The sequence below is a fragment of the Mirounga leonina genome, unplaced genomic scaffold, assembly GCF_011800145.1.
Source record: "Mirounga leonina isolate KUSES-001 unplaced genomic scaffold, KU_Mleo_1.0 Mir_91, whole genome shotgun sequence".
Lineage (NCBI taxonomy): Eukaryota > Metazoa > Chordata > Mammalia > Carnivora > Phocidae > Mirounga > Mirounga leonina.
In genome coordinates this window covers 959,214-983,089 of record NW_023270839.1, presented here as the reverse complement: position 1 = coordinate 983,089, position 23,876 = coordinate 959,214, and the positions used below count along the sequence as shown (strand labels likewise).

At 34.7% G+C, this 23,876-nt stretch overlaps 1 protein-coding gene across 2 annotated transcripts in view; it reads left to right on the top strand.

Moving 5' to 3' along the window:
• The window catches only part of G2E3 (G2/M-phase specific E3 ubiquitin protein ligase), a 59,176-nt gene extending 36,501 nt beyond the window's left edge, over window positions 1-22,675 (top strand). For both annotated transcript variants that reach the window (XM_034994832.1, XM_034994831.1), the window contains 9 exons: window positions 2,604-2,710; window positions 3,793-3,909; window positions 7,295-7,419; window positions 7,524-7,656; window positions 10,257-10,564; window positions 12,844-13,025; window positions 16,722-16,894; window positions 21,307-21,497; window positions 22,295-22,675. In XM_034994832.1, coding sequence (XP_034850723.1) covers window positions 2,604-2,710; window positions 3,793-3,909; window positions 7,295-7,419; window positions 7,524-7,656; window positions 10,257-10,564; window positions 12,844-13,025; window positions 16,722-16,894; window positions 21,307-21,497; window positions 22,295-22,551 — 1,593 coding nt within the window. In that variant the 3' untranslated portion in view covers window positions 22,552-22,675. The remainder of the gene's footprint in view (window positions 1-2,603; window positions 2,711-3,792; window positions 3,910-7,294; window positions 7,420-7,523; window positions 7,657-10,256; window positions 10,565-12,843; window positions 13,026-16,721; window positions 16,895-21,306; window positions 21,498-22,294) is intronic.
• The last annotated feature ends 1,201 nt before the right edge of the window (window positions 22,676-23,876 follow it).

Sequence of the window (23,876 nt, the reverse complement as noted above, 5' to 3'; positions counted from 1 at the left end):
TCACCTGCAGTTCTGTGTGAAGACTGATAAATCCGTTTTTACTTGTTTTATTAATAAAAACATGATTTGGGTAAAGAAAAACATTAGAGTGATTACTTTGTATTTTTTTTGCATGAGCCTCGAACTTTTTTATATTTAGGATTATTCTGTTAAAAGTGTCAGGATGGAGCCTATTTTGTTGGGTAAATTTTATAAATTCTGTTAGTTCTTATAAAGAAGTGTTCGTAAAAGTATCCGGGGAGTGCAGTTCATAAATATCATGAAAAGTTATCTTTACCTAATGAGAAAGAAGTTAACACTGTATGAGAATTTTACAAAAGTAATTTATCTTAAGAGTTTATATTTGAATGAATGTAATTGCTGCCAAATCTATCATCTTGTTAATTTTATAAGCGTATGTTATTTTTCAAATTAAGATTTGCCTCATTCAACAAATAAGAAAAATAAAAAAGATTTGCTTCAGTTATTTGTTAGTAATGAAACACAGAGAGGTTCTCAAACTTGACTCTAGTATTCATAGGGCTTTTTTGTGAGCACTGAAAATACCAAATTTCTAATCGTGTCATTAAAAAGTCAAAATAATATTACTTACAAAAATGTAGGTCTACTTTATGCAAATATAATATAAAATCACAGCCACATGGACACCTGTCTGTGACATAAATATGATCATGCAATTGTTAACCTGATTAGAGACCAGTTAGAAATAATTCTTGAGTCGTGTTCTGTAAAGGAGCTACAGTGCCTTTTCCATTCTGTCAAACAAGTCTTAACTGAAATAGTAAATGGAGTCTATCCTATTATATAACAATACCCAAAGAAAATTTTTTTTAATCTCTAAACTTCATTAATATAAGACTTGAAGGAAGAACAGTCCTATGCAATAACTTGAGAATTATATATAGTTAAGCATATTTCATCATTTGTGACCTCTGCAATGGTATATTCATTGGAATTTTATACAGAGTGCAGATTAATATTTTAAAGCTGATGGGAACTTCATTCTGTGTATATAGAGAATTGCCACTGTTGTTCAGTTTGGATTTCTCCATCATTGCAGTGGTCTTGTTGTATCTTCCTTATGCCCTATGTTGTTTTTTTCCTCCATATTAGACACTCCCTTGTATTATATCTATTTACTACGATCTTAGTATCTGTGTACAATTACTCTTAAAGGCCTGTTAGGTTCAGAGATTTCAGTAACTTGTTGCTTTCCTCTGACATTCTTTGTGTGTCCCACTTTTTATTTTTGTTTTTATTTTAATTTTATTTAAGTAATCTCTACATCCAGTATGGGGCACAAACCCATGACCCCAAGAACCAAGAGTCGCATGCTTTTTCGACCACGCCAGCCAGGCACCCGCTACTAGTGTTCTTTGAACCTGAATTCTTTTGTTTTCTTTATCATTCATAAACTATTCCCAAGTATATCAGGTCTACCTAATAGATATTTTTTGTGTATCTTTTTTTTGTTGCTAACCTCTGCCTAAAACCCTCTGTGATTTAACTTTAGACACTTAAAAAAAAAAAAAACTATTGAAGGGGCCTACTAACTGGCCTTTTCTCCTGCATACCTTATTCTATTAATACTGGCTTTGATTTCCCTGTCTAACCTCATTACTGAGTTAGACATGTAATGTAATTGCCATCATGTAATCCCTAAGCATATTATTAATTAGTTCTCTGATCACATTGTGCTCTCTCTTGCCATGGAGACTTGATATGTGCAATTCCCTATCCTTGTAATGCCTTTTGTCCTGTTTTCCTGACAAACCTTTGTTTCCTCTTCCAAACTTAGCTTTGACCTTGCCATTCCTGTGACATTTTTGTCGGGCTCTTATGCAGCCTTAGGTACTTATTCCTTTCTCTTCCATGTATATACTTTAAAACACACACACACACAAACACACACCACACTTTTACAAAGTATTATAATTGTATCTCACAATTATTCCTTGAAGTAGGATCTAAGTTATTTTGTTTCTTTTTTTGGTATATAGCATAGTGTTTGCTACTTACACAGTAGGGGTTAGATGTTAAATGTGTGCTACTAGTTTTTTTTTTATTGGGGATTGGCTATTCTTTCTAGTAGGTTTATAGTTTTCTGTTTCTGAGTACCCTCTGCCTGCTGGCTCTGTATTTATATTTGCTGAAGCAGTGAGAGTAGGTTCTATATTTCTCCCCTTTTAGGAAGAAAACTAGCTTAGAGATTGAATTAAAAACAGAACCAAGGATGTTTTATAGTAACACTTATTTAAATATCCCTCTTAGTTGAAGTAGTTCAGTATTTTTACTGTTTTATTCACTAAGAGTGATGAACAATATGATATGTGGGGACAGAAATGACATTGGATAAAAACGTTGAGAAAGATCTAAAGCTAAGAACAGCCAATTCATTAACTTAATTTTTTTATCATTGGGGGAAAAAGATCTCAAAATTTTAGCAGTAGAATAACTTCGTTTATCAAAGCTTGAGAACTAGCATAGAAAATGTTTTCCTAATATATTAAGTGAAAAGTAGGACATGTTCTGTTAGCTATTATAATTTATGACCTGACACCATGTTAAATTGTTAACAATAGATTTTCTGTTTTCCACTGTAGGTTCAAGCAATAAATGCAGGAGTGTTTTTCTTTAGATGCACAATATGCAATAATAGTGATATATTTCAGAAAGAGATGCTGAGAATGGGAATTCATATTCCTGAAAAGTGAGTACCATTTAGCCTTTTGACAAAAAGATAATTTACATGTAGGATTTAATAACAATGGAAGTAATCACTTATGTCTGTCATAGAGAAGCAGTCATCTTAAATGGGGAAATATAAACCTGTCCCTACCATTGCCTCCTTTTCCTTCCCAGATTGCTAGTTCTTAAGAGCAGGGACTGTGACTTTAATGTCTCATTAGTTGACTTATAGTCTCTTTAATAAATACCTCAATTGTGTACAATATTAATTGGTTGACTTATACACAATATAATAGACTTCAAAATGGCATGTATAAATTAAGAGAATCAAGATGTGGTTTAAAATGTATAACAAGGATTTTTTTTTTTCTTTTTTAAGATTTTATTTATTTATTTGACACAGAGAGAGAGAGGGATCCCAAGTAGGCAGAGTGGCAGGCAGAAGGAGAGGGAGAAGCAGGCTCCCTGCTGAGCAGAGAGCCCGATGCAGGGCTCGATCCCAGGACCCTGGGATCATGACCTGAGCCGAAGGCAGATGCTTAACCGACTGAGCCACCCAGGCGCCCTAACAAGGATTTTCTTAATACTTAAAGATGAGGAATCCAGAAATAATGTTACTAAACTTGAAATTTAAAAATTAGAAGTAAAATATTAGGAAAAATGTAAGTTTTAGAAAAATTTTTTTTTTAATTTTATTTATTTATTTATTTGACAGATACACAGCGAGAGAGGGAACACAAGCAGGGGGAGTGGGAGAAGGAGAAGCAGGCTTCCTGCTGAGCAGGGAGCCCGATGTAGGGCTTGATCCCAGAACCCCGGGATCAAGACCTGAGCTGAAGGCAGACGCTTAACGACTGAGCCACCCAGGCGCCCCCAAAATATCTAATATTTCATTTAACATTTAAAAATTCACTGTGAGAATAATTAACTGCGGGATAAAATGACACTAATAGATTTATATCTTGAAGAGAATGATTAATCCTAAAAAGAAAAAGTTTTATCCTTGTTCCTAAGTATGTGAAAAGTTTTTGTTTTTAGATTTCATAACTAATCCTTTTATGTAACATTTTAGTTCAAATATTTTATATCTTTCTTCATTTACAGAGATGCATCTTGGGAATTAGAGGAAAATGCTTATCAAGAACTTCTGCAGCACTATGAGCATTGTGATGTCCGAAGATGTCGTTGCAAAGAAGGGCGAGACTATAATGCACCTGATAGGTATATTGGGAAGTCCAGTTGTGCTTATTGTACTTATTTAAACTGTCAGCTGAGGAAGTAGTTTTCTAGTTAATGAAATGTAGTTTTGCTCTTAGGATGTTTGAAGTTTTAACTTGAGAGGAAGTATATTTATTAAATACATGTTGACATCTGTTTACAGAGAAATTATTGCTATCAGCATAGTTGTAACTTTTTTCTGTGGTGTATTTTCATGAGGCTTCATTTTCTAGAGCTGCACTGCCCTATGTGGTAGCCACTGGCCACATGTGGCTATTGAGCACTTGAAATGTGGCTATTCCAAATTGAGAGGTGTTATAACTGTGATATGCACAGTGAATACTTACTGTCTTAATTTGCTATGGCTGCTATAACAACAGATACTTGTTTTCTAACAATCCTAGAGATTAGAAGTTCAAGATAGAGGTATCGGCAGGTTTTATTTCTTCTGAAGCCTCTCTCCTTGGCTTGTACATGGTTCCCTGCTAGCTGTGTCCTCACCTAATTGTCCCTCTGTCATGTCCTAATCTCCTTTTCGTATAAGGACACCAATCATATTAAATTAGGGCCTACCCATGTGACCTCATTTTCTTAATTATCTCTTTAAAGGCTCTATCTCCAAATACAGTCACATAGTGAGGTGTACTGGGTTTTAGGACTTCAACTTATGAATTTGGAGGGAACACAATTCAGCCCATAATAGTAAGACAAAAAGAACTAAGAGTATCTTGTTATATATATATAGAGATAAAGATATATATATCTTTTTATATTGATTACATGTCAAGTAAAATGAATGAATGAATGTTGAAATTCATTTCACCTGTTTCTTTTAATTGGGTCGCTAGAAAAATTTAAATTCATTAAATGACTTGCATTGTATTTCTATTGGATGGCACTGTTCTAGAGCTTAATTTAACTAAAGTAACCTAGCAGTGTTCTTTTGGATCACTATAAAAAGTGTTTGATATTTAAAATTATTGATTCTTTTGTAATGTCAATAGATACTGGCTCTAATCTTAACCATTATTTTGTGCCTTCTATGTACACTATACTGTGTTAGATACTAGAAATCAAGAGTATCTTCATTTTTTAAGATGCAGAATAAACAGAACAAATCCAGTTTTGTTGAGTTTATGGAGGATATTTCAATAAATTTTTAATCCCTGTTATACAGTCTTACTTAACATGGCAAGCTGAAACTTAAAGTGCAAAGCAGAGTATCGGGAGTCTTGTTTCTCATGGAAAGTGATTTGGCTGGGTAAGCTAGCTCTTATTTGCAAAGACTCAGCTGAGGTCTTGCCAGCTTTGAAAAATTTCCCTAAGCATCTCTTACCACTCCTGATTTCCCATTCTAGGCTGGGTTTTTTCTTTTGTGTGCCTGTTACAATGCAAGTGACATTGTTGGAATTTGTTTTTGTCGTTAGACTAAAAATTATTTAAGGGCAGAGATCTTATTGAAGATGTCAAGTATTGTATATTCTTGCTTACATGACTGGTGACCCTGATTATTCGTTTGTAAACCTCTAAAGGGTTGTGCTGAGGCACAGATGAGATAATGTATATAAATATGCTTTGTAAACAATAAGGCACTTTAGATTTCTAAGAAACAATACATTCACTCATATTGATATTTTCTAAATTTATTTTGGGCTGTTTTATTTTTATTATTTTTTTAAAGATTTTATTTAATTATTTGACACAGAGAGCATGTGAGCACAGGCAGGGGGAGCAGCAGGCAGAGAGCCTGGTGTGGGGCTCAATCTCAGACCCTGGGATCATGACTGAGCCTGAAGGTAGACACTTAACCAACTGAGCCACTGTGGTGCCCCTATTTTGGGCTGTTTTAGTTAACCTGTATATATTGCTTATATATTACTGGTCACCCAGTCAGTAGCTACCAAACTCCCCTTCCTTTCTGGCAACTACTTGAGGTTGCTATTCCTTGTCTTTTCTCCTGGGACACAGTACTTGCCATCTGAATGCTTTTTGTTTTTTTGTTTGTTTTGTAATCTCACTCCCTCATTCTAGTGATAGTAAGGTGGTTTTGCTGAAAGGCACCATGGTGTAGTGGTTAGGAGCATGGGTCCGAAGCCAGGTAAACTAGGTTGGAAGCCCCACTTTGGGACTTACTAGCAGTGTGAACTTAATTGGGCAAGTTATTTACCTCTATATGCCTTGGTTTCCTCCTTTTTAAAATGAAGGATAATAGCGATTTTTCCTATTAAAATTATGAGGATTAAACTTTTTGTGTAGACTGAGAACTGGGCCTGGTGTATAGTAAGCACTCATGTTAGATGTCCTCTTTCTCTTCATCATTTGGCAGAACTATCTGGGAAAGTGAGGGAGACACACACCTCCATACTCATATCCACACAGAGAGATTCACCTATACCTAATGGAGGGGGGGGTATCCAACTACCTCCTTTTTTTTCTTTTTCTCATTCTTTTTCTTTTTTTCTCTTTTTTCTTTTTGAGAGAGAGCATCACGTACATACACGTGGCGGGGGGGCGGGAGGCACGGGCAGAGGGAGAGGGAGAGAGAAAATCTTAAGCAGACTCCACACCCAGCATGGAGCCTAACACAGGGACCCATCTCATGACCCTGAGATCATGACCTGAGCTTAAATCAAGAGTCAGATGCTTAACCGACTGAGCCACCCAGGCACCCCCAACTACCTCTCTCATCACCTACACATCCACACACTCAGGGAGTATACCCGTTTTATTCATAGAGGGTATACTCATAACCAAACAAAAAATAGGCCCCACACCACAACCCACACCCACACCTATACAGAAAATGTGAGTATGGACTGGCATACATCACACAATCCAGTGGAGAAACATGGAGGTGGGGGTGGAAGGGAACAAATAGGGGAATATAAATATGGGCAAGATAGTAAGTCTGGATCCTGTTGAGCTACATAATACTGGCGTTTATAGGAAGTAATTCCTCACAATGAATGTGAAAAATAATATTTTAGGTAAGATAATATATTTACTGATGCTTCTTCCATGTTGGCCACATTTTTATAGCAATTTCCCTATGAGCTAGTAATTTCCAAATATAAAAGAAATTTTTTTCCTTCTATCTTATTCTTTCTGGTGTTTATAGTCTTGCGTATGTGCATGTACATGTTGATATTTAGTTTAGGTATTTTAAGTTAGTGACTATTTAGAGGAAGAGGTTACAAACATAATAAGTGAAATAGAAAAAAAATAAGAAAGAGTAATGTAGTGTCAAAGCAGATAATCTGTTTTCCCTCCTTTGGTAGAAGGGTTGGTTATATGTGAGATGGACAGTGTGGCCTGTGGCAGTGCAGGTGGTTGGAATTAGACCAAGTTAATACTAAAATGTAAACATCTGCTCTGTTTATGTCCTCAGCAAATGGGAAATAAAGCGCTGTCAGTGTTGTGGTTCTAGCGGAACACATTTAGCTTGTTCCTCATTACGATCATGGGAACAAAATTGGGAGTGTTTGGAATGTAGAGGTATTCTCTACAATTCAGGTAATATTTTGTAATTTTGAATAAAGACGTTTTTTCAAATGTATATTATTTTAAAATTTCTTCCTGTATATCTGTAATGCTAACATTGGGTTTTAAATCTACAGAGGATTTCCAAAAAGCCAAAAAACATACATTACCCAACACTAACAGTGTGGGAATAACTGATTGTTTGTTGGAAGAATCATCACCTAAATTACCCAGACAGTCACCTGGAGCCCAGCATAAAGATCTACTGAGGTATGTATTTTGAATTGGGGAAAAATATAAAACTCTCTCTTTTTTTTTAAAGTAAGCTCTGTGCTCAGTGTGGGGCTTGAACTCACTGCTCTAAGCTCAGGAGTCACATGCTCTCTCAACTGAGCCATCCAGGCATCCCTATAAAGCTCTATTTTGAGAAAAACACACTTAGAATATTAGCTGATCTTAGTATTCTGGAAGAGTGTTTTTCAAACTGTAGGACCAATATTTGATCATGAAGTCAATGCAACCAGCATTGAAAAAAGAAAACAAAACAGGATAGAATGAATGTAAAATATCAGATTGCATTGCAAATAGAATATATATGAAATTTATTTTATTGTGTACTGAGTCATGATGTAAAATATATATTATAGGTCATTTTCAAGGTAGTTTAAAATACCAAGTATACCATGTTACTTGGTTGAAAGGAAGGAATCATTTAATATAGTGATTTTTTTTTTAATTGTGTAATCATTTGCTTAATATATTTGCTGTCAATGTCAGAGGTCTAAATGTCACCTCTTTAGAAAGTTTAAGGCACACATACAAGTATTACTGTATTAATGCCTAAATATTTTCCTACCTGGGCTGGTTCACCCCATCCTTAGGCAACCTGGTGGTTCCCAGCTTCCGGGAGGTCACCATATTGATGCCAAACTTAGTGCAGACACCCAGTTGGCATAGCACACAACAGCCTAGAACTGTGCTCAAGTGATCCTCCTGCCTCAGCCTCCTGAGTACCTGGGACTACAGGTGTACACCACTGTACGTAGTAAAATAAGTAACTTTCAAAATCATAACATTTAAATAAGACTAGAATTACAACTTAGTATCATGTCAGGTGTTTATTTATTCAGCTGAAGTTAGGATTTTTAACTATATGTTAGCTTTGCGAAGGAGTTTTTAGAAAAATACGCAAAGCTAACATTAGTAGCTAAGCATGATGGAAGGAAGTACTTTTTTGTTAAAAATAGTATCAAGTTAGGGGCACCTGGGTGGCTCAGTTGGTCAAGCATCTGGCTGACTCTTGGTTTTGACTCAGGCCATGATCTTGGGGTCCTGAGGTCCAGCCCCACGTGGGTCTCCGTGCTCAGCAGGGAATCTGCTTGAGATTCTCTCACTCTCCCTCTGTCTCCCCCACCCATCTCCCCACCTACCCCACGCCCCGCACATGCACCCACGCGTACACTCTTTTTTTAAAAAAAATAGTATCAAGTTAAAACTTAGAAGGTAAAGAGAATTTCTGTGAAAATACTTGATAACTAGATTTATAGATGAAGTGGAATATGAAGTACTATTCAAAAAGTGAAGAATTGCTGTTTTAAGATATCACTTGTGTTAACTGAAAACTTGTTACAGATGTTTTTTAATATTTTCAGTATCAAAAAAGATGTTCACATTAATTTTAAAACTTTTAATATGTAGGTTTCCAAAGATATTATACCAGGGAAGTTTGATTCCTTGTTCCATGCTTTAACATCATATTCTAAAAGAATAACATCAGCATTGCCATTCCAGGCAGGAATAAGGAATCAACCTGTTACACAAAGGCATATTTCTGAAGGATTGTCTTACTTCCAAAAGACTTCAGTTTTCCTGCAACCTGGGTTAATAAATTAGGGGGTGTGTGAAGAAAGAAAAAGCAAAGCCTGGTCCACATTGGGGCATTGTAATGTTTTACGATGAGAAAAATTTATCCTTGATGTGGAAAGATGATCCATGGACACTGCTCCAAACAAGATTATTTTGAGTACATTAATTTCAATTACAGATGGAGAAATTGAGGCAGAGACAATTGATTTAGTCCATACAATTGCCTGGAGGTCTTAATAAGACATAGGCTGCTAGGCCTCATGCTCAGAGGTTCTGATTCTGTTTACTTGCTGTTATGGCTCAAGAATTTCCACTTCTGGGGCACCTGGCTGGCTCAGTCAGTGGAGTATGCAACTCTTGATCTCAGGATTGTAGGTTCGAGTCTCACGTGGGTGTAGAGATTACTTAAATATAAAGTCTTGGGGGAAAATTTTGCATTTCTAACAAGTGTCCAGATGCTGTTGCTGCTGCTAGTTTTGAACCACACTTTGAGAATTATTGCTATAGAATTGTGAATTGTGTTTATAATATTGACTCTACTGTTAACTAACTTTATGATTAGAAATACATTGTGAAATCTCTTAAAACTATGGTCTCTCATAGAGTAAGCAGAAATTACATTTGTTCTGTTTTTAAAGGATCTAGTAAACTTGAAATGCCTTGGAACAACTGTTTGCTATAGCCACTGGCCAGGAGGGTGAGATTCTGAGCTTCTCTCTTACATCTGAATCCACTGAATTGATCAAATTTGAGAGAATGATCTATCAACATTCTCATAGGTCTTTTATGATACTAGATTTTAATTGGTAGGAAATTGGGGAGTCAAGAATTTAGAAACAAATAGCTTTTTGGTTCTGGTGGCAGCTGCTGTCCGTTTTGGGTGGGAGTTGGGGAAGAATTTCCTTTTTAACTAATTTTTCTATTTTTTATTGGCTAAATAACTGCTGTGTCATGTAAAGTACTTTAGAGTACTTAACCTCTCTGTTTAAATTCATATCTTATAGGCAAGGCAGTAAATTTAGAAGAGACGTTTCAACAATAATGATGGAATTAGGATTTCAAATTAAAAAAAAAACTAAAAGATTATGGATTAATAAAGCCAATATCTGGAATAGTGCCTTAGATGGATTCAGAAATCAAAACTTTAATCCTTCATACACAATTGAAGTAGCATATATCAATGAAAATGACAATTTTGGAAGAGAACATCCTGGATCAAAGCAAGAATTCCTAAGTCTCTTAATGCAGCATCTTGAGAATTCACCAATATTTGAAGGGTCCTTGTCAAAGAATTTGTCTCTAAATTCTCAAGGTAATTTTATTTATTATTGTATCTGCTGAATATACCATGTGAAAGAGATAGCTGGTTAGAATTAATATTCAGTCCCTGTGGTCGAAATGTATAGTTCACTTTGTTGTAAAATACTGGTTGAATCACAGAAGAGTAGAGAAAGGAGAGTGATGTTCTTTAAATTTTGTAGTGAAACTTTTTAAGAATATACGTAATTTGTTTTAGCAATATCTTCCTTGGAGTGAATTTATAATTAAGTGTAACTTCTTAAAAATGTACTTTATATTCATTCTAATTTCTTTTGAATAGAGTGGCCAAATAGAATGGATGATTATTTAAGCCCTTCTTGTTCACATATTTGGAATTTGCAGATCGGATGTTTCTTCACAGGCTAGGATTTTTATCACATAATTTTCTGGTCCACATCTGACAGATTTTTTTAATGTGCTTTTGCTTTCAGGAATTTTTCATGCACATTTATGTATATGATACTTTTCTGTCTTTTGATGATGAATTAAAACATGAATTTCAAAAGAGTGATTAATTCTAGCGTTCTTTTTTAGGAGCTTTTATACCACTTTTGCTGTAATAGGAAATTCAAAAGAGTGAGAAGACTTACTTCATTCCATTTGAATTTTCTCTTATATTTTCCCTAGAACTTCCTTACTGTTGCCTGAAGCATCATTAAAATAACTGAGAAACTACCAAGGTTTATTTGTACACACTGTTTAACTCTAAACTCCCTAAAAAAAAATCACTCCAAATAATCAGTAATGTTAACTCAAGACAGTTTTGGTACAGTGGATAAATGCATAAATTCACAAAATCTGAATTCAGTTTTGTACACATCTATTTCAGTTGCTTTATATCCTTAGATTAATTATGCAACCTCTCTGGAATTCATTTAACAGAGAAACTGTGACTGCTAATACGTAGCATATAAGGTTATTGTTGAGATTTTATTATTAGTTCATGTATTGATAATGTTACTTAATAATTTGCTCTTTATTAAGAGAAAGGAAAATTTACATATCTTTGATTTATCAAAGCTAAAACATTTATTTTTAAGTTTTTTTTTTTATTTTATTTTATTTTATTTTTAAGATTTTATTTGCAAGAGAGAGAATGAGAGAGAGCATGAGAGGGGGGAGGGTCAGAGGGAGAAGCAGACTCCCCACTGAGCAGGGAGCCCGATGTGGGACTCGATCCCGGGACTCCAGGATCGTGACCTGAGCCGAAGGCAGTCGCTTAACCAACTGAGCCACCCAGGCGCCCCATTTAAGTTTTTATTTTAATTCAAGTTAACATACAGTGTTATATTAGTTTCAGGTGTACAGTATAGTAATTCAGCACTTCCATACATCACCCTATGTTCATCATGACAAGTGCACTCCTTAATCACCATCACCTATTTCACCCATCCCCCCACCATTCTCCCCTCTGGTAACCATCAGTTCTCTATAATTAAGAGTCTGTGTCTTGATTTGTGTGTGTGTGTGTGTGTCTCATTTTTTTTCCTTTGCTTGTTTGTTTTGTTTCTTAAATTCCACATATGCGTGAAATCACACAGTATTTGTCTTTCTCTGACTTATTTTGCTTAGTAGCTGAAACATTTTAAATGACAATTTAAAAAATATTGAAAGTTATGATGACATGGTAAGATAGCATGTACTCTTGGGAGTAAATTTGTGCCATTTTGGAAAATAATTTAGCCCTATTTATCAACAACCTCCTTTGAACTTCTATACTAATCAAATAATCAAAGATATATAAAAAAGAATATGGAAATAGATATTGATTGTAATATTGTTTCTCATATTTTTGAAATTATGACCTAGCCAAGGTAGCCAGTCATAAGATGGTTTACATTGCAGCACATCTATAAATTAGTCTTAATCAGTCATTAACTGTAGATTTGGATAATTGTGTATAACATAGAAAAAGTTTACAATAATATTGTAAGTAAAAAAAAAGCAAAAGTCAAACTATTTGTACACTAATATACATATTAGAAATACACATCAAAGTGTGCACACTGGTTATTGTGATTGAATTATATGTGATTTTTATTAAAGATTTTCTGTATTTACATCTTTTCTATTATAGGTTATTTTGTATTCAGAAAAATGTATTTAGGTGAGATCTGTATTTTATACATGATTCTAGTTTCTGTAAATTATTTTACATTTGTCTAAGTCTTGGTTTTTTGGGATTTTTAATTTGCTGTATATGTATTCATTATATATGGTTATCTTATAATAAAAGAATTATATTTGATGTATTTTCATCTGTATCTACAGCTCTGAAAGAGAATCTTTACTATGAAGCTGGCAAAATCCTTGCCATTTCTTTGGTTCATGGTGGTCCTTCACCTGGTTTCTTTTCTAAAACCTTGTTTAACTGCCTTGTTTATGGACCAGAAAATACCCAACCAATTTTAGATGATGTTTCAGACTTTGACGTGGCACAAATTATAATCAGGGTAAGAAATGTGCTTGTTTATTAAAATACAGACTACATTCTAGTTATATTTGAATGTAAATGCTGGATCTACAATCGAATAATACTCTTTGTGCAGTAGTCAAGAGGCATCAATATTTTTGTTTACCAGCAGAGTTCACAAACAATTAAGAGATAGATGTTAAAGTTAGACAACTAGAGATCAAAGGGCCAGGTGTAATGTTGATATAACTAATTAGATAATGTGACTTTGGTCTGTGGTCAAAGTGGTTTGTTAACACTTCTCAGAATTAGATGGATTTATCTACCCTGCCAGAGACAATATAAGGCAGGTTCTTATTGTCTGCTAGATTTCAGATAAAAGTGCACTTTCTACAGCAGGTGGATCTGCAGAAGAAGGACTTGGCTTACCAGTCAAAAAACTTAGTCTGACTCCTACAGGGAGATAAGTATGATAGGTGGAGAGAAGGACCAGGCTGAATTTCTTCTTTATGGAAGCAAGTGAGGAGACTCAATGTTTCCACCTAAAAATAGTTACCATTTATTAAGCCCTGTACTACATATTACCTGTACAAACTCAATTTAGTTATCATAATGCCCTATAAGTATTATTGCCTACATGTTACTGATTTGGAAACTAATTGAAACGATGAAAGTCATCCAACTTTTTTTCCTTTAACCTTCTTCCTGCTTAACCTTCTTAACCTTCTTCTTGCTATCCATTGTCTCCATTAATAGGCAGGATAGTTTAATGGTTAAAACCAAATGCTCAGAAGTCAGATTTTAGTTTGAAATAACTGCTATAAGCTGTGTGACCTTGGGCATGTTAGTTAATCTTGGTAAGCCTCAGTTTCAAAATCACAAAGTAAACAACATGGAAGTGTGTCCTTTTATTTGGCCCAAGGTGTCTCATCCTAAAATGGTAGTTTTTTTTGTTTTTTGGGTTTTTTTTAAAGATTTATTTATTTATTTATTTGACAGAGACACAGCTAGAGAGGGAACATAAGCAGGGAGAGTAGGAGAGGGAGAAGCAGGCTTCCCGCGGGGCAGGGAGCCCGATGCGGGGCTTGATCCCAGGACCCTGGGATCATGACCTGAGCTGAAGGCAGACACTTAACCGACTGAGCTACCTAGGCGCCCCCTAAAATGGTAGTTTAAATTGATCCTTTAACTCAACTGATTTTTCCTTTTCTCCTCTTTACCAAAAGGTGTACTTTAGTAGAACTTCATTATCTCAGCTTCCTCTATCCTACTCATTTCTTAACTTCTTATAGTCAGACTTCTGTTCCCACAGAACATTCTCCCAAGTTAGCTAGTTTGTAGCTGATTCCAGGGATCTAAATCACCACATGCAAAAGCCTTTCTTTCCTAATTCCTCATATCCTCCTTTTATAATCACCACTGTCTTTGAGTTTATCTCTTCTGTTTTCTTTAATATTGGATTTCTTCCTACCCCTGAAACTTGGGTATTATTCTGTGTTATCCTAACAGTCCTCCCTCTGTACTATTTGGAAAGCTGCTTCTTACCCATAACCTTTCTGAATGATTCCCAGACCTGTGTTTTTGAGCCACCAGTCTTTTATATCCAGATAGGGTCTGAGTCTTCCTAACACACTGAGCCCAACATGTTTAATAAGATAACTGTTTTTTCCTCAGAGTTTTTTTTTTTTTTGCCTGATTTTTCTTTTCAAAAGATTTATTTCCATGCCTTTCTGGAGAAAGGGCCATTTTCATTCTTCCATATTCCATTTATCAGTATGTGTCAAGTCATCTTATCTCTAAAAGTGAAGTTTATCTTCAGCATTTCCCTCTTATTTCTTTTTTTTTTTTTTTTTAAGATTTTATTTATTAATTTGACAGAGAGAGACACAGTGAGAGAGGGAACACAAGCAGGGGGAGTGGAAGAGGGAGAAGCAGGCTTCCCACTGAGCAGGGAGCCTGATGCGGGGCTCGATCCCAGGACACTGGGATCGTGACCTGAGCCAAAGGCAGACGCTTAATGACTGAGCCACCCAGGCGCCCCTTCCCTCTTATTTCTAATGTATTTACTATACCAAACTGAAATTATTTCTGGGTTCAAACAATTAGGATATTATTCTAATATTCAGGATGATTCTTTTAAAAGTATAGTTTTGATAACATTGCTTTCTTCCTCAGGAATCTTCAGTGGCTTCTCATTGCCTAGTGAACAAAGTTCAAGCTATTCATTAGAGTATTTAAGACTTCCAACTCCTCTCATCGCTTTATTTCTGTTTCTGTGCTCCTATCCAATGTTTGTTTGTTCATTTAGTCAACAAATAACTGTGTACCTCATATTGTTTCATCATTGAAGATATAGTAGTGAACTAAAGTCCCTGCCTCCTTGAAATTTACATTTTAGAGGAAACACAGAAGATAAATATATAATATACTGTCGTGTAGTAAAATGTATTGTAAAAATAAATAAAAAAGAATAAGAGAAAGGAGATAATGTTTGGGATATAATAAGTTGGAGCTTAGGCTAAGCTTCTGTAACAGAGACCCCAACAGATATTTCATTTCTCTAAAATTTGTTATCTAGATTTTAATGTAGGGATTGGCAAATTATGGCTGTAGGCCAAGTCTGGCCTGCTGCCTCTGTTGTTGTAAATAAAGTTTTATTGGAACACAGCCATACCCATTTCCCATTTGTTATGTGTCTATGACTGCTTTTACACTATAGTGGAAGAGTTGAGTAGTTGTGACAGACACCCTATAGCCCACATATCATAAGATGCTGTCTGGCCTTTCAGATGGCTTGTATTTTAGCAGTATGGTTATGATATACCAAGTCATCTAGGGAATTGGATTCCTTCCTCTCATTGTGTAATCACTTAGGATATCATCTTCATCTACATGAAGCTTGCTCTTAAGGGAGGAAATGGAAGTAGAGTTCAGGGAAGTTTGACACGTTTTCACTCACATTCCTTTGGATAGCTCTTAATCACATATAGCCACATTTAGCTGCAAGGAAAATTTGGCTATCAACTAAAACTCAGGGTGGTGGGTTTGGGAGCAAAGGTAATATGTACCTAACTATTAGTCTCTGACAGTATGTGAAGGTAATATTTTGAACAGGGTAGTTGAAAAACTTCTGGAATTTCAGCAGAAATCTGAAGTGAATGAGGGAAATCATAAATCACTGGAAAAAGTTTTTTGGAAGGAAGAGATAAAAAGGAAATTTTGTATTCAAATGAACCATTGACTGCTTCCTATTTTTAATCTTTCTTTCCCTGTGTAACTTTGTTAAAGAGCTAACCTGTATGTAAGTGTCTGGCACGTAAATGGTCAGGTGTTCCTTTGTTTATACTGTTTCCTGAACTACTCTTTTGATTCTATCCCTGTTTTAAGTCCCTCATTAAGTCTTTAAAGCCAGATAGCTGATATTCTTTCTCTTTCATGAAATCTCAGGTTATTTCACTTGCCTCTCTAGTACTATGTAACTGTTCTGTGTCAGTTATTACCTCTTATGTAAATAATTTCCTGTATTAAAGTGGCAGTTTACTGTAGGTTTCTTGAAGGCAGAAATTGACACTATTTATTAAACTGGATTGTCCTTTATTCTAGAAAAATAATTCTTGATATACTTTTACTCCACGGTGGTGTTCTCCAGAATTGATTATAAAGTAATAAGTGTCATTTGAAATGTGAATATTATTCACAAGTGAGTAAACTGGGTATATTTTCTTCTTTGTTATAGGTAAATACTGCAACAAATGTGGCTGACTTAAACTCAGTAGTAAATGAATGCTATAACTACTTAGAGCTTATTGGATGTCTAAGACTTATAACTTCATTAAGTGATAAATATATGTTGGCAAAAGACATATTAGTTTACCATGTAATTAAGAGAGTCCAAGCACCCTTTGAAAGGTAAGTTGTTTATATGTGATTCTCTCAAATTACATGTTTAAAGTGATTGTCTTATAACAAGAGAGATATTTGATAAAAATTTAAATGCTATTTTAAAATAATGCTTTAAAACTAATGTCTTAAGGATGATTACCATTCTATTTTATACAGAACTGCATAAATGTATGATGCTTGGGTAGGAAAAGTAATCATTATCTCAACTTATAATTTTTCTAAATCAAAAAAATTTTTAAATTCTTAGCATGTAAGCCAACTATTCCATTTCTCCTCACTCATTTAATAACTATTTATTGAGTACCTGTTGTCTGCTAGGTAATAGGTAATCAGTCAACCTGTGGCCAGTCTTGTTCATCTAGCCTACCTTTATTATTGACTCCAGGATTCTTTTCTATCTTTTGTTTTTTAATTTTTAGAAAAATATTTATTTATTTTAGAGAGAGAGCAAGCACTCATGGGGGGAGGGGCAGAGGGATAGAATGCTCAAGCACACTCCCCGCCGAGCATGGAGCCCCACGTGGGGCTCGATCCCACCACCAATGAGATCATGACCTGAGCCGAAACCAAGAGTTGGATGCTTAACCGACTGAGCCACACAGGCGCCCTGACTCCAGGATTATTTTCAAGCAAATTCCAGACATAATACCATCTCAGAAGTGATCATTTTTTAAAAAATTTTCAGTATCGGGTGCCTGGGTGGCTCAGTTGGTTAAGCGACTGCCTTCGGCTCAGGTCATGATCCTGGAGTCCCGGGATCGAGTCCCGCATCGGGCTCCCTGCTCGGCAGGGAGTCTGCTTCTCCCTCTGACCCTCCTCCCTCTCATGCTCTCTGTCTCTCATTCTCTCTGCCTCAAATAAATAAATAAAATCTTTAAAAAAAAAAAAAATTTTTTTTTTTCAGTATCATTAACCCATAGATTTAAATATATTTGATGTGTTCACAACCATTCACTTCTTAATCTTCCTGGAGTTCTCAGTGTCTCCATGTTTGGCCATTGTAAATGTTCTTACGTTGTTTCTTTTGAGTTCTTTTTGAGGTTGACCTCAATGATCTTTTTTTTAAACTATTTTTTTTTTTTAAGATTTTATTTATTTATTTGAGAGAGAGAATGAGATAGAGAGCATGAGAGGGGGGAGGGTCAGAGGGAGAAGCAGACTCCCCGCTGAGTGGGGAGCCCGATGCGGGACTCGATCCCAGGACTCCAGGATCATGACCTGAGCCGAAGGCAGTCGCTTAACCAACTGAGCCACCCAGGCGCCCGACCTCAATGATCTTTTATAGCTTTCTTGGTATATGGTATATAGCAAGGTATTTCAGGCTCATTTTGTGCATTTTGGACTGAGGAATCTTTGTGTCTTTGAATGGGGAATGATATTTCCAAACTGCAATCTGGATGGTAGGGATGCTTATTTTTGCCAGATTGGTCATTGTTTCTTGGCCTTTTCCGTGGACCCAAACTAGGACATAAAGGGTTTTGGTTTGGTTTTGGTTTCAGTTTTTTAAGGTAAAATACGTCTTGCATTTTACTGATACTTCAAATTCACTACTACAAGATTTTTTAACCTTTTCTTTGTCCCATGTTGAGAATCTCCGTTATCAACTTATGAACAACACAGGAGAATTAGAGTATGAAATAATTACTTACTTGATTTATTCCGCATTTCATAAACAATAGTCTCAAGTAACATTACCAACATTATCACCAATAACATATTATTATTGAAAACAGGTTAACATTATTTTTCTAGGGCTGTGTAGTCAAATTACTATATTTTAAAGACATTTGGAATATTCATTCTGTGTTGTTATATTACCAACTGTATATACATTTTATTTTCATTTTTTATTTTTAGTGATTTTTAAAAATTTCATTTTTTTTAAAGTTCTGTAAAATATTTGCATGGTTCCAAACTCAAATTATAATGAAAGTATATCAAAAGAACTCAGCTCTATAATACAAATTGCATTCAAAGAAGTATAGCTTTCATCCTTATCACAACTACTTTTCACCCCCTTATGAAGTCATCATTTCAGTTGCTTTTATTGTTTACCCTCCTATTATTTGTCAGTTTTTTAAATGATAGCAGATAAATATATGTGTGCCTATGTACTAATTTCTTTTATTAGATAAATAGTAACATACCATCCACTCTTTCCAGTCATTTTTTAAAATTGGCAATATATACTGGAGGTTACTCCACAGTAGTAAATACTTCTATTTTTAGAATCTATATCACATGGCCTTTTCCTCTGTGTGTGTGTCTTATAAAGACACTTGTCATTGGATTTTGGGCCAGCCCAAGTAATCTAGATAGGATGATCTCAAGATCTTTAATTATATCTGCTTAGAATCTTTTTCCAAATAAGATCACATTCATAGGTTCCAGGAAATAGGATGTAGACTTACTGGCAGGGGTTGGGGGGCTAGGACTCCAGTCTACCTCAGGATAAATGACAGTATTGGGGTTTATTTCTGGCACATGCCTAGAGCTACAACATGGAAAATGAACTTGGGAATTTGCACACCTGGTAAAGCAGTTCCTCTGCAGGTAGTTTGTAATAGGGTGGTAAAGGGGTATATAGAGAAATGAGCAGATAAAAGGGATTACAGACAAGGAAATTCATAGGACTTGGTAATAAGAAATGGAAGAGCAAATAGTTAAGGGGGACTTTTAGATTCAGCTATACTCATTTGATGGATAATGGAGGCATTTGCCATCAATTATGGTTTAGATTTTAGTAGTAAGGTGATTAACTTTCTTTTGCACTTAATAAGTTTGGGTACTTGGACTATATGGTTCCCATTAGCCTGTTGGATATATTTCTGGGCTAGAGATAGATTTTATTTTTATTTTATTTTTTTAAGACAAGCCAAATTTTATTTTATTTTTTAAGATTTGTATTTATTTAAGAGAGAGACAGAGAGCACGAGCAGGGTGAGAAGCAGAGAAAGAAGCTGACTCCCTGCTAGAGCAGGGAGCCCAATGTGGGGTTCAATTCCAAGACTGCGGGATCATGACCTGAGCCGAAGGCAGACGCTTAACCGACTGAGCCACCCAGGCTCCCAGAAATAATAGATTTTATAGTGATGAATGTATGCCTGCTAAATAGAGCCATGGGAGAGGGTAAGGGAGAAGAGAAATTGGCCTTGTTACAGATCCATGAGGCACAAATAGCAACATTTAAGGCAAAGTAAAGAAAGAAGAAGTTTTGTAAGAGACTGAAAAGATCTGGCCAGAGAAATAAGGGAAACCAGAAGACTGATCCCATAGAAGGAGATCATTCATAAGTTAGGGCAGTTTTTCCTCAGGCATAGACAGGAGTGGAATAAAAGTGAATGGGCAATTAGCAAATGAAGACAGTGAATGTAGCTAAGTCTTTCAGGTAGGTTGTCTTAAAGGAAAACATGGGATTGAATGAAATTTTTTTCCATTTAAAGATGGGAAAGATAAGCACATTTCTGTTCTCTTGAGAAAGAGCCAGTAGAAGGGGAGATGAATCTGTAGCAGGGTACCTGAGGAGGTGGGTAGCCTCCTCAGGGTACCAGAGCTACAGGTAGGACTTAGTCTGATAGATAAAAATATACCTCCATTCTTTCCTAACTAGTGAGAATGTGCATTTAAAATAATTTACTTGTGGGCACCTGGGTGGCTCAGATGGTTAAGCGTCTGCCTTCGGCTCAGGTCATGATCCCAGGGTCCTGGGATCAAGTCCCGCATCGGGCTCCCAGCTCAGCGGGGAGCCTGCTTCTCTCTCTGACCCTCTCCCGTCTCATGCTGTTTCTCTCTCGCTCACTCTCTAAAAAATAAATAAAAAATCTTTTAAAAAAATAAATAAATAAAATAAAATAAATAAAAATAAAATAATTTGTTACTTGTATTCTGTTAATTATCCATTCATATTTTGCTAATTTCCTATTGTTCTTTTAGAAAAATGATTTGTATTTTTTGTATATTAGAGAAATTAGTTTTCTGTCATATATATTCCCACATTGTTTTGTCTTTGTTAATTTCTTTTTAGCAGTACATAAGTTTAATTTTTTTCTGGCTAAGATTTATTGCTCTTTTTCTTTGCAGTTTCTAGGAAACTTCATTTTATACTATAATTAGCTTTGAAGTATAAAATACTTCACATGTCTACATTTTTCCTCTTAAAAATTGTTAGCTTATTTTTTTTTTATTGTTTTAGTTTTAAAACTATTTTATAAAATCAAATAGTGTGGGCAGATAAAATTAATTTTATATTAATATACTTGCTTGATATTGTCTTAAAAGTATCATATCATGTATATCTATATTATATATTTTCCTCACATCTAAGTATATGTGATAGTAAATTAGCTAGAAATGTTAATTTGTAATTGTAATACTAAACACGTGTATAAATGTTGGCTTATTGTTTATCTTCTCTTAAGTTTTAAGCAGGGTCTGAAAACTCTTGGTGTTTTGGAAAAAATTCAGACTTACCCGGAAGCCTTTTATAGTATCTTCTGTCATAAACCTGAGAATCTTTCCGCAAAAATCCTTAGTGATCTTTTTACAGTACGCACATTATCTGATGTACAGGCTTTGGGATTTTGGAACAGTTATTTACAGGCTGTTGAGGGTATGTGGATGTTTTATTTTTATGTAACTGTCATAGAACATTTGTTTCAGTATACTAATTTATTTCTTTGAGTTTTGCTTTTTGGTAATACTTTCATCTGCTAACTCCACATTTACAAAATTTATTTTAAGTCAAGTGTATATTATTACTGAGTTCAAAGTGATGAGGAAAGATTACAGAGAAAATTTCAATTTTGCAATTTGTTTTCCTCTAGATAATTTGAGGTGAAAGACATTCTTCCTAGAAAACTATATGGGTGACTGCCACAGCATAGAATAATCTTAAAGCTAATTATCATCTATTTCATCTTTTTCAATTTTACGTTAAACATCATTGAGCATTAGCAATGTAAAATCATTCCATTTAATAGAGTGGGAAAGATTTAACCTTGAGTTGAAATTCTTTTTTAGGTAGGTTATTCAGTTGTTTTATACCATTTAGTTTTCCTCTCTGAGTTTGATGAGCTAGTGTATCAAACAGTGATGATCTAGAAATGGCTTAAAATTATTTTTACTATCATGCCCCCTGAACCTCTTGGATTATCTGATAATTTTATATTAGAGAAGACATTCAAATATATAATGAGTAGTTCAACTAAATGACTTTCTGAGTTATACTTTGAGGTTCAACTAAACATTTATTGAGTGTACTATTTTCCTGTTACTGCGCTTGATCTGGTGATTTATTTTGCCCAAGATAGATGTTAGTCTCTTAAATATTCCCTGTCTAGTTGGGAAAGAGTCTATGATGATAGTAATATATATAACATAGATTTTCTTTTTTGGTAAACTTTTCAGATGGTAAATCTGCAATAACAATGGAAGACATTCTTATTTTTGCAACTGGTTGCAGTTCCATTCCACCTGCGGGATTTAAACCCACTCCTTCAATTGAGTGCCTTCATATGGATTTTCCTATTGGAAACAAGTGTAATAACTGTTTAGCTCTTCCAATCACCAATACATATCAAGAGTTTCAAGAAAATATGGACTTTGCTATAAGAAACACTCTAAGACTAGAAAAGGAAGAAAGTTCTCACTACATTGGACATTAAAATGTTTTGAACAAAGAAATGCTTCTTTACAAGCTGCTGTTGATACTTTTTGTTTCAGAAATCTGTCCATTATTTGAACAAACTTGTCAGCTTCTTGGCCCAATAAAATTTATATGAACATAAAGGAATGTTTTGGCCACTTAAGCTAAAAAAATTTTTTGTTAACGTGTAGCAGTCAAAGTGATGATACTTTTCTATTTTCTTAATACACATGCGTCATAAATTTTAATATAAATAGTTTTAAAAGAGCTGTACAGACTTTTCAAGTATAATAGCATGGTATATATATGTATGTGTGTGTGTGTGTATATATATATATATATATATATAAGAAAAAAACTTATATTCACTGTTTCTGCAAATTAGCATTAGCTATAGGATGCCACAATGATTTTTCTAGTTTTTTGTAATTTTCAAATTCTTATTTTATTTTAAAGCATTAAATGAAAAAGCAAATTGATAAATCCTGTTATATAAATCAAAGGCATATATTCTGGGGTGTGTGTTATAAGTATTTTTTCTAGGATGGCTCTAAATTGGTTAAAAATGTTTTTAGATTACTGATTTATGTTGAAACAGATCCACACTGCAATTAGATTATGCCTAATGGGAAGTATTATATGAAAAAGCAGAATTGCACAAATATTCTAGAACCTATGGACATTCCATAGTCTTAAGAACACTTCTGAGGTGGATAAAGTATAGTTGAAAATACCTTAAAAAGTGTTTAAAGACTTGACTTTAATCATAGGATTTTCTTTTTTTCTCCGTATCCCATGTGTGGTATTAAGCCACATTATGTCTGATCCAGAATCATTTGGGGTGTGTCAGTTTATCTCTGTGGATTGCCATGTGATAGATTTGACTCTTTGACAGTTATTTATTATCAAGTTGGTTGTATGATAGGTAAGCTGGTACCATTGCATTATACAGTTACCTTCTTTGCTCTTGAGAGATATGTTATTATATAAGCAATGTAAAAATACGTAAGAAAGAAATACAAATAGAATGAAAAACCCACTCTAATCTCAGCATGCAGAATTAACTACTGTGTTTCATTCATTCTATAAACTATTTACCTTTCCTTTCCTTTTAAACTTTATTAATGTTACTAAAAGTCAAAGAATATCTAAAAGTAATAATCATGTAATAACAGTTTGAAGGTACATAGTTCCATAGTCATGTCCCCATGTTTATACTCTTGCAAAAGAAGAAAGTGGAAAAGTTTATGTTCCTAATCTATTATCAAACATAAATGGGCCTTCCACCAAAGTAAATTTAAATTGGACGAGAGGTAAATCATTATGAGAGGTTGGTTGTTTTTG